This window comes from Sinocyclocheilus anshuiensis, unplaced genomic scaffold, assembly GCF_001515605.1.
Source record: "Sinocyclocheilus anshuiensis isolate Anshui unplaced genomic scaffold, SAMN03320099.WGS_v1.1 scaffold882, whole genome shotgun sequence".
Lineage (NCBI taxonomy): Eukaryota > Metazoa > Chordata > Actinopteri > Cypriniformes > Cyprinidae > Sinocyclocheilus > Sinocyclocheilus anshuiensis.
This window is the reverse complement of record NW_015540910.1, coordinates 676,273-687,028: the sequence shown is the minus strand read 5'-3', so window position 1 is coordinate 687,028 and position 10,756 is coordinate 676,273. Positions and strand designations below refer to the sequence as shown.

At 35.3% G+C, this 10,756-nt stretch overlaps 1 protein-coding gene across 1 annotated transcript in view; it reads left to right on the top strand.

The window, feature by feature from the left end:
* Nucleotides 1-2,630: 2,630 nt before the first annotated feature.
* Nucleotides 2,631-10,756, top strand: part of LOC107689251 (sodium- and chloride-dependent betaine transporter-like) — a 16,156-nt gene continuing 8,030 nt past the window's right edge. Inside the window, exons 1-7 of the mRNA XM_016487192.1 lie at nucleotides 2,631-2,703; nucleotides 3,053-3,278; nucleotides 4,801-4,935; nucleotides 5,052-5,192; nucleotides 5,306-5,318; nucleotides 6,962-7,091; nucleotides 8,846-8,980. Of these exons, the coding sequence (XP_016342678.1) occupies nucleotides 3,080-3,278; nucleotides 4,801-4,935; nucleotides 5,052-5,192; nucleotides 5,306-5,318; nucleotides 6,962-7,091; nucleotides 8,846-8,980 (753 nt within the window). The 5' untranslated portion in view covers nucleotides 2,631-2,703; nucleotides 3,053-3,079. The remainder of the gene's footprint in view (nucleotides 2,704-3,052; nucleotides 3,279-4,800; nucleotides 4,936-5,051; nucleotides 5,193-5,305; nucleotides 5,319-6,961; nucleotides 7,092-8,845; nucleotides 8,981-10,756) is intronic.

Here is a 10,756-nt window from a genome sequence, read left to right as displayed (position 1 = left end):
CACCAACAAGTTTGTCAGGTATGGACAATATGAAGGGGACTAAATTATTTTCATTTTTTGGGTGAACTCTCTTTAATTAGCATGCTACACACTAAATATTAATAATGCTGGGCACAGCCACTTATTGTGCTGTCATTGCAGTTAGTGCTGTAAATAGTCTGTCAAACAACAGGTAGAACATATACTGTATATTTAATTTAATTAAGTATATTATTAAGTATAGTATATTTTTTGCTGTTTACAGGTGCAGAAATGAAAGCTCACAAAAACAATAATATCACTGGATTAAGATGCCAAAAGACACAGTTACAACACCACAACCATAAATCCTGAGCGATTTGAAAATGAGCAACAACCAAGGAACAGTAATCATTGTTTTACTCAAAAAATATCCATGGTAATAGTTGTAAATGATTAGATTAGACAAAAGTACAAAATGTGTTTAATTTCAAAACGTTGCCATTTACCAATGTGTTGTTAAAAATGCTTACAATAAGGTATCATTATTTAACATTTAGTAAATGTTGAAATGAACAAACTAAAAATGAGTGATACATTTGTTACAGTTTTAATCTTTGTCACTGTTTGTTAATAATAAAAAACTGTTCTTTGTTAGTTCATGTTAGCTCATATCCATTAAATAATGTTAACTGATACAACTTTTGTTTTTAATAATGTATTAGTAAATGCTGAAATTAACATCAACTAATGTTAATATATGCTTTAGAAGTAGCCTATTTGCCATTGCTACTTCATGTTAGGTAGGTAACTATGTTACACTCTAAAAAATCCATATTTGACCCAAAGTTGGGTTGAAACAACCCAGCATTTTTTAGAGTGTACCTGAGTGTTTAATGTTTATACTTATTAAATGTTATAATGCAAGTATAAGTAAATGCAAGGGTAATTTTGCAAAATGTGATGTTTTATAGCTATGCACTTTCTGTATAACAACCTTTGTTGTTGTGGTTTTTTGTTTGTTTTTGTTTTTTGGCTGTAATTGCATAGTTTTGTAAATAAATTATCTTCGTGCCAACTTGATCAAGTGAGTTCTTTAAAATGGACTTTAAAATTGCATTTATCATAATCTACGTTTATAGATGTGTTAGGTTGTGTTATTTATGTTTAAAATTATATATAATGGAAATGAAAGTAAACGTTTTGGCTGCGTATCAATTTTAAATGAAGGATTAGTGAACAGTAAAGTAGATATTAAAAATGAATCCGGGCCATGTCCGGCGCTGTGCACTTTAGTGTCGGGCCGATTCCGGCGGGGATGCGGCAGTGTCGGCTTGCTAATGGCCGCCGCATCCAAGAGGGTCTGGCTGCAGCCTTGCACTTGCACTCTCAGACGTGCATTCTCAGACACTTGCACTTCCGCTAGCGACGTCACTTGCAGTCTTTTATTTTTTTTATTTTGTTCTATTTATTGATTACTTTTTGTTTGAATCTCTCAACATTTTACAACAGTAGCCAGGTGGTGAAGACAAGAAAAAATAAACTAAATTACAAAGTCACTTGCAATCGACACAAATCGTGCGTGTTGCCAATGGAGACAAGACACTGTGGTGGTGATTAAACGATTGAAACTAATTTAGTATTATAACGTACAGGGTCCTGCAAGAAAAAGCATTGCTGTTCTGTTGTAAGTAATCTTAAAGATTCCTAAATGCATCTACTTTCGGAAGGCCAAATAAAGTGCTTTTGCTTTCACCTAGAAACACACAGCGTCTCCCTGACATGGCTGCTTCAACACTAACTGCGGTTACTGAAACCACGCCTTCTTTCTTTGCGTGAACATTTGGGCCGCATTATGCTAATATTGCCACATAGTGAGGTAGATATGTGGGGGCGTGTTAGAACGAGACGTTTTAGGGGGGCGTGGCAGAGTCTTAACTTTGATAAAGAATATCTCTTTGGTTTTGAGACTGTAGTCTTTGCAACTTCAGGGATCTTATCTATGCACAATCAGCCTTTAACACTCCAAAGAGAAAGGAAAACTTGAAATCGCATAATATGACCCCTTTAAGATGAATTATGATGAATGAATGATTTTTAGTTTTTGTTTTGACCAATCCAATGAACACTGTAATTATATTGATTATATTTTTTAAATTACAATATTATTACTTTTATAATGGTTACAAACACAAACACCTCTAAGTTCCACCTTTATTTGACCCTCTAACTCTAACACGTTCTATTCTATTTTAATTCTACTTTATCTATATTTATCTTTTTTTTTTATTTTTTATTCTTTATTTAAAAAAAACAAAACAAAACTAGCTTTCTATTTTTTCTATTCGATCTACTTGTTTTTCTTTGTTTGTGTGTGTGTGTATAATATATACACCTTGCTACGTGTACTGCGTTAGGCTAACCGAGACTTGTCATTTGCACTTATATATTGTTGCTCTTTTGTTAGTTTTGACTGCTTTTATTGTCCTCATTTGTAAGTCGCTTTGGATAAAAGCGTCTGCTAAATGACTACATGTAAATGTTCTAAGATTGTAGCGCTCCATGCAGGTCCGGATTTACCTCTTTTTGTGACATAGGCAAAACAAATTCTTCTAAGATTGTAGCGCTACATGACACCCCATATGTCACGCCCTCTCCCACTTACCACGATCTGCTCACTCAAGAACACTGCACTCTGCACGGATGCTCTGCACACGCATGTGAGAGAGCTGGCCACAAACTTGGGTAAGTCCAAGGACATTTTTGTCCAGATTTTTAATTATTATACATTTGTGAACTGTTTCTTGGTATGTATAATTTCTCTTTGGGGTATGCAATTAATTTAATAATTTCATGTAAACATTCATTAACTGCTATTTCTTGACAAACAGTTTGTTTGGAGGAGACTTACACATTTTACACTAAATGTTAAAGTTATTTTACTGAATTTAAGTATATTTGATGCATTAATTTGACTGAAATTAAAACAAAAAACAGAATTCTTTGCAAGAACTTGTCCACAAATGCAGACTTATTGTTCTGCATGCTGATGGACTTTTAATAGGACAAATTGTAATAAACTGAATGCTCACAGACAGGCACATATAGATAGATAAAGGTCATGGACGAGAGTAGAGATGGAGGCATTGCTGATGGGGAAGCTATGGAGACAGATGGCCAGAAAGGGAGCGCTGAAAAAAGACCCGAGGCCAGGGAGAAATGGGCCAACAAGACTGAGTTCCTGCTGTCCATGGCTGGAGAGATCATCGGCCTGGGGAACGTGTGGCGCTTCCCTTACCTGTGCTACAAAAATGGAGGCGGTAAGTAAAAGTTTGTCATAGAGAGAGGGTTGGAAAGCAGGACTGCTGAAGAAGAAGTGTAACATTGAAAGAAAGAAAGAAAGAAAGAGGCAATAAGCCTGGGGCGTTTTAAAGCTGTGCACAGAGAGATGGATTTGACCTTTAAAGGGGTCATATGATGCTGCTAAAAAGAACATTTTAGGTAGGCGTGGTTGACTCTTAACATTTATAAAGAATAGCTCTCTGGATTTGAGACTTTAGTCTTTGCAACTTTACAGATCTTCTTTATGCACCAAGAGCTTGTAACACTCCAAAGAGAAAGGAAAAATTGAAATCACATCATATGACCCCTTTAAGATTCAGCACATCAGAACGGAAGCCCATGGTTTTTAACTTAATCAATAGACCACTATGTTCTTCTGCAATGCTCAGAACTAATTTTTCTTACACATCACGGCTCTCTTCCCCCAAGCACGTGTTTTTTTAGTTTTTTTTGAGTGCTTACTTTTACAATTGCTCGTACTTAGGCTTAGGGGTTTATTCAAATCTCAATGCCAATAAATTAAACTTGGGCAGGGAACTCATCTAACCCATTTGTGCTTTAAATATTATTATATTTGTTGTATAGTTTTTTATTTTTATGTTTTAGGCACTATTTGCACTATTTTGCAGCTCTGCAAACTCAGAGCTTCTCTCAGCTAATTCATATATATATATATATATATATACATATACACACACACAAAGAGTTTCTTTCAAGCACGTGTTTTTTTAGTTTTTTTTGAGTGCTTACTTTTACAATTGCTCGTACTTAGGCTTAGGGGTTTATTCAAATCTCAATGCCAATAAATTAAACTTGGGCAGGGAACTCATCTAACCCATTTGTGCTTTAAATATTATTATATTTGTTGTATAGTTTTTTATTTTTATGTTTTAGGCACTATTTGCACTATTTTGCAGCTCTGCAAACTCAGAGCTTCTCTCAGCTAATTCATATATATATATATATATATATATACATATACACACACACAAAGAGTTTCTTTGCAAAAACAGATAACTACGTTTTTTTTTAATTCTGAAAAATCATGTTTTTTTATTATGTTATCATGTTTTTATTGTGTTTTATTGTGTTAGTTAGCTGTATTTTTTGTTGTTGTTATTTTTACTTAATCAAAATAACCCAACTGACTGAGATTAATTGGAATGCACAATGCAAAAACATGATTTTTGAAAACTGTTAAAAACGGAGTTATCTGTGTTTGCAAATGAACTCTTCATATATATACTTATTAAAATAAGTAAGCACAAGTTATATTTCTTTACAAATGAATCGTGTAAACCATAACAGTTAAGTTAATGTGTTTGCTACCGTTTACCCTCAAGCTCCTTATTCAAATGTGATCAAAAGAAGCTACGGTATTACATTGCTTATTTAATGATATGTTATTGCTCTGTTCTTTTACAACCCTTAAAGATAATGGAAACAAGATGTTCACCCTAGATTATGACTAATAACTCATTTTTGTTATGGCCTCTCCAGGTGTTTTCTTCATCCCTTATTTCATCTTCCTCTTCTTTTGTGGAATCCCAGTATTCTTCCTTGAGACGGCATTAGGTCAATACACCAGTGAAGGGGGCATCACTGCTTGGAGAAAAATCTGCCCCATGTTTGAAGGTGACTTATGCTTTCATAAAAGTCCATGTATTGAATTGCTGGAATTAATTGTACTGTGCTTTGTGTATTATTTTGCACAGGTGGCATTTCTCACACAGTGTGGTTTTTGTCCACAGTTGTAGGTGTTGCCTCCCAAGTTATAGTGATTTATCTGAATATATATTACATTGTGGTCCTGGCCTGGGCTCTGTTTTATCTATTCAACTCTTTTTGGAGTACTCTACCTTGGACTTCCTGTGACAATTATTGGAACACAGGTGTGGTTTAATGTATTATGTAATTCATATAAGCTCAAGACACTGAATACCTGTCAGGCAATTTCAGACTCGCCCAGTGGCACAGCTTAGTTGTTTTTACTTTTGGTTTGTAGCTCATCCTGCAACGTTTGTGCTACAGAAATGAATATTAGGCTACTTATGTGTGATTTGTTGAGGGGAATTAGCACCTTTCTAAATGATCAGACTTTTTTTTCCCGGTTTTTGCACCAGCATAAAAATAAAATAGTTCATTGTGAGATAAAGTTCAAAGTAAAACATAAAATCAGATTGTGAGATACTGTTTAATTAATAATTTTAATTTGCAATTCCGAGAAATAAAAGTTTGGTTGCTGCAGTTAGGAGATATGAAGTCACATTGAAAGATACTGAACATTTAAAAAAAAAAATAAAGTTGGAATTGTGAGATACAAGGTCACATTGTAAGATATGAAGTATTGTAACTGCAAGCAGTAAAGTCACAATTATGAAATAAAAATAGTCAGAGTCATGAGAAATAAAGTCTCAATCACCTGAAATAAAGTTGTGATTGTGAGATATAAGTTGGAGTTACAAGAAATAAAGTCACAGTTTATGAGAAATGCAATTTACACTCACAATTACAGGAAATAAAGTTGCAATGAGAATTAAAAGTGCTGTTGCAAAAAAAAAAAAAAACATATAACAAAGTCACAATTACAAGAAATGAAGGCACGTTATGAGAAATAAAGTTGCAACTGTGAGATATAAAGCCACCATTACAAGAAATAGTCACAATTGCAAGAACTAAAGTCACAATTCTGAGAAATAAAGTTGTAGCTGTGAAATATAAAGTTCCAATTGCAACAAGGAATAAAGTCGCAATTACAATAAAAAAATAAAGTCACAGTTAGAAATACATTTGCAGTTATAAGATACACTCAGAATTACGAGAAATAAAATTGAGAATGCAATGAAATAAATGAGCTAATGTGAAAAAAGAGTTGCAATTGTGACATATAAAGTTGCAAATACCAGAACCAAAGTCGCAATTATAATCAATAAAGTTATAATTGTGAGATATAAAGTTGAAATTACAAGGAATAACGACACAATTACAAGAAGTCACAGTTACCTTTTTTCTTTTCTTTTTTTACTCTGGGGCAGAAACAGGCTTCCACATATACACACACACACACACATATATATATATATATATAGTTTATTTCCAAATTCCTATAATTACATTATGTTACAGGTTACAGTCATACAGTGTCAGGCAGCAATAGCTCCTTATAAAAACACCTGCATATTTCCCATTTTAACAACACGGAACTTGCTTTACTGTCAGTCAGCTACTTACGAAAGGATTTGGTAATGTCAGAAAGCTCACATACTTTAGGGTTAGTTCTCTTCCAAGTCTTGGACTATGAGTGAGATAACCCCTACCCTTAAAAGGGTGGGAAGAAAAATGAAAAACATCCAACATCTGTGAGACAAATACTTTTAATGTTTCATCAGGCAGACATGGGATATTGAGAAATCTGGGCTGAACCACAGAGCCAGTGAACTCAATGAAAACAATATGTTTATAGTTTGTGCAGTTTCCTAAACTAACGCCCACAAAACTAAATAACAGCAAAGATACATCTGTATCTAGCATTGGTATATTTGGGTTTCTGGGCCTAGGTTTATCCTAAAACTAGAAATCTAAGACTTTGAGACTTGACATGCATGGAGCTAAAAAAAAAGTGTTGTTTATAATATTTGTGTGGTTTTTTGTGTACCCTCAGTCATCGTATGGTGCGGGTGGCGAACAGTGGTGGTCTGGGGAGTGTAAATGCTGATCTAGCCATGTGTCTTCTTTTGGCTTGGGTCATCTGTTATTTTTGCATCTTTAAAGGAGTCAAGACCTCAGGCAAGGTCAGCTGATACTCATGCACATCAGTCTGCCAGTGAAATAATCAAGTGTAAACAATGGCATAATTGTACTTCATCATAAACAAACACTAAAAACCCATAGACTTACACTGAAGGACCTGAGCCATAGTTAGGGACTGGAATCTTTGTACTTTTTTGAGCAACCATCCATAACACACTAGCAACCACCTTGCAATTCCCAATCAACACACTTGCAACCAAGCATGCTAACAGTCATTCAAAACATTTTAGCAACAGCATTGCAACCACACACACCATCCAACAATGTAGTATCACACTAAAACCAGTCCAGAACACCTCAACAGCTGCATAAACACTCAAGAAACCACCTAGAACAACCTACAGTTGCACCTGCGTAGCAGCATGCTAAACAACAACAAAAAAACCTTAACAGCTTAGCAAACAACTAGCAGCAACAAAGCACATACTGTAGTAACATTTTTTACACAATTCCTTCCACAATGCTATGATTTGATCTCAAAATATTTTTTTTACCATAGTGCATGATTTGCATGATGTGCATCACATATATGGCTTTTCTGATGTAGTAAACTTGCTCAGTAGCTCACCTGGTAAAGCTGGTAAAATTCCCATGAAACATGAATCATAATAAAAGTTTAAAAGATGTAGAAGCTAAAATGACAAGGTTGCGTCATAAATTACTTTTTTATCTCAGGTTTGCTTTTGTTAACATTATCAGTTAGACTTAGGGGAGTATGCTATTTTCAAACACTATTAACATTTTAGCACCACTCATCGCAACAACCAATGTACTAAAATTTTGCCAGTTGCATGTTCATCTTTTTTCAGATAAAACTGAACATGCTTTTAGCATAAGGTGACCAGACGTGCCACTTCCCCGGGGACACGTTCTGCCCAGGATTTCTATATTGCCTAAAATAGGCAGTTTTTGACCGTTTGTGCTGCGCAGATCGATCATTGTATGACATCAAAGTACCGTGAGAGCGATTCGAAAGCATAAGGAGTCGTCTGCTCTGTTCCCGGGAAGTGGCACGTCTGGTCACCTTATTTTAGCACCATTTACTGGACATGCAGGTAACATCATTTTTCAGAAATGTCACCATTGGTAGGTTTTCCCAAAGAGCCTAGGTTGTTTTCTAAATGTTTATTTAACTTTAGTCAGAGAACATTTTAAAGACTTATTGCAGATGCCACACAAAAACACAATCATCAAATAGACATCTCTGCAATATGTGTGCTATCAGTGATGCATTCATCATACCTTAGCAACTGTATAGCAACATACTAGCAACCGCCCACAACACCTTATCATAATAGCGATTAGTTTTGTACGTTCAAGCCCCACTCACTTATTTTCCTCAGAAATTCTAGTTTGAACCTCATAAATGCAAAATATCAACTAGCAATGTCTACATACGAATTAAACAAAATAGAACATTATAAGTAACAAAATATTTTCCGAAGAAAATGTACATGGAGGCTGTGAAAAATGTGCCACTGCGATGTTGGAATTTCCCAGTATTAGGTAATCCACTGATGTTCAGAGTGGCATTGTGGATGTTGCTAAGGTATTTTGAGTGGTTGCTTAGAATGTGGCTAAGCGGCTAATAGCTAATGCCCTAATAGCTAATTGTCTATGATTTTCTTCATGTGTCTGCTAGTCTATGGGAATCTCTTTTATGTATGTAACACTGGAATATTTTAGAAAAGTCAACTAACATGATATTTATGTGTTGTTTGTCATTGTTTTGCAGGTTGTGTACTTCACAGCTACGTTCCCCTACTTAATGCTGTTCATCCTTTTCATCAGAGGAGTGACTCTGCCAGGAGCTGCAACTGGAATTACTTATTATCTGTATCCTGATATCAGTAAACTCTCTAATCCTGATGTAAGTGCACACAATCCCTACTTCTCATTTTGCATGCTATCTGTTCTAAATAGTATCTGAGGTTAGAATTGATAATGTCCCGAATACAGTACGCTAAAATTACCATCCCAATGATCTACTATTTCTTGTGGATCTGATGGAGATACATGATCACTTTAATGAATTACAGTGCGACAAAGCGGTTGATTGTTTCAAGATGCAATTTTATAGCATGGGAATATATGCCAAAACCTGCCTACTTGCCTGATCTAAAAAAAGCAGGTGGCTGGATGGCAGTGGGGGGTTCAAAAATAAACTGGAAAAAATAAATTGGCAAGAATGAAAGATGCGGATCACATTTTGAATAAGATTACCAAGACAAACATTTTCAGTTTGGAATGACGTGCACATTTTGGAATGATGTCAAAATACACAATAAGACCAGAAATATGCATTTAAAAGGAATCGGATTTCACGTTTATACTTGTGTTAGTACTGGAACGGTTGTAATTCCAAAATGCCATTCTGGAATAGTTGGATGGCAGTCTGGCATTCTTGTATAGTTAGATTTGTCATGTGTTTTTCATGTTATGTCTAATTCATGGAACAGTACATTGCTGTGATGACTCGTAAAACAGTAAATATTCTGTTTTATTCATGTGGCATGTGTGGAAAAGTCCAAATGTGTAAATCTGGGTCATGCGGGTGGTCTGGTTGGATCGTAATCCATAAAGGAGCATTCTGTTTCCAAGAAAATGACCTATTAATGGTCTTAAGAACTCGACTATGATGACTTTGTAATGATTCCAGACAGGGAGGTTTGTTTCTCTGAGCCTCAGGCATAGCGGCTATCACTGGGTCTGTATATAGAACTAGAGGGAAAAACAGATGCACATCAACACCGAAACATGCAACTTTTGTTTTCTGAAAGAGTTTCTACAGAATTTCTTTGTTTTTTTTGTAAGAGGAGTTTAACAATGCAAGTGACAAAACTATTTTCGTAGAGAGGGATTTTCGTTGCTTTCACCGCAAAACAAAACAAAGATTGGCAAAAAAGGAGGCGAAAAGGCAATGTATTGCGTGGGAGGTGCTTTTGGTTTTTGGAGGGGAGCCACGGAGCCACAAAAATAAGTTTGTTGGAATTATACAAGGCAGCTGCAAAAGTGAGGCAGGGAGGCAGAAGAGAAGATATCTTGGAATTGTGTAACAATCACAGGGTTGTTATAGGGTGTCCTCCACCCCTCTACTATCACCGGTTTTGCCTGGTAGACTTCAGAAATGAAGAAGCAAAGCCCCCAATCTGTGCTTCTTGTTTCTGAAACTAATATGAATTCATGTTTATACTATTTGATATTTTTGTAGCTTTTGGCATTAGAATTAATTTTAGGATAGAATTGAATTAATAGAATTGATTGGCCATCTGTCAAGGGTGTCGTGAGCCTGTGGCCTGAGACTCTGAAATAGGCTCCATCCCTGCGACCCTACAGAGTATAAGCGGTTTGGAGAATAGATGGATGGAATAGAATTGTCTTTATATAATTATATGAGCATTATCACACGAGTAACTAAAATCACCATCATGAACACACACCGTTTCTGAATACCAAGTACTATTATTAATACAATTATAGAATAATAATGTTTAATAAACAACAACAACCATCATAAAAGTTATTAGGCAATTCAGTCAAATGTACAAAGGCAGCACTCTGATATACAGCATTAAAGTTATATAAAATATAACGTGATGAGATTTTGCCCTCAGCCAAATCTTTTTGCTCTTGAAAAAAAAAAAAA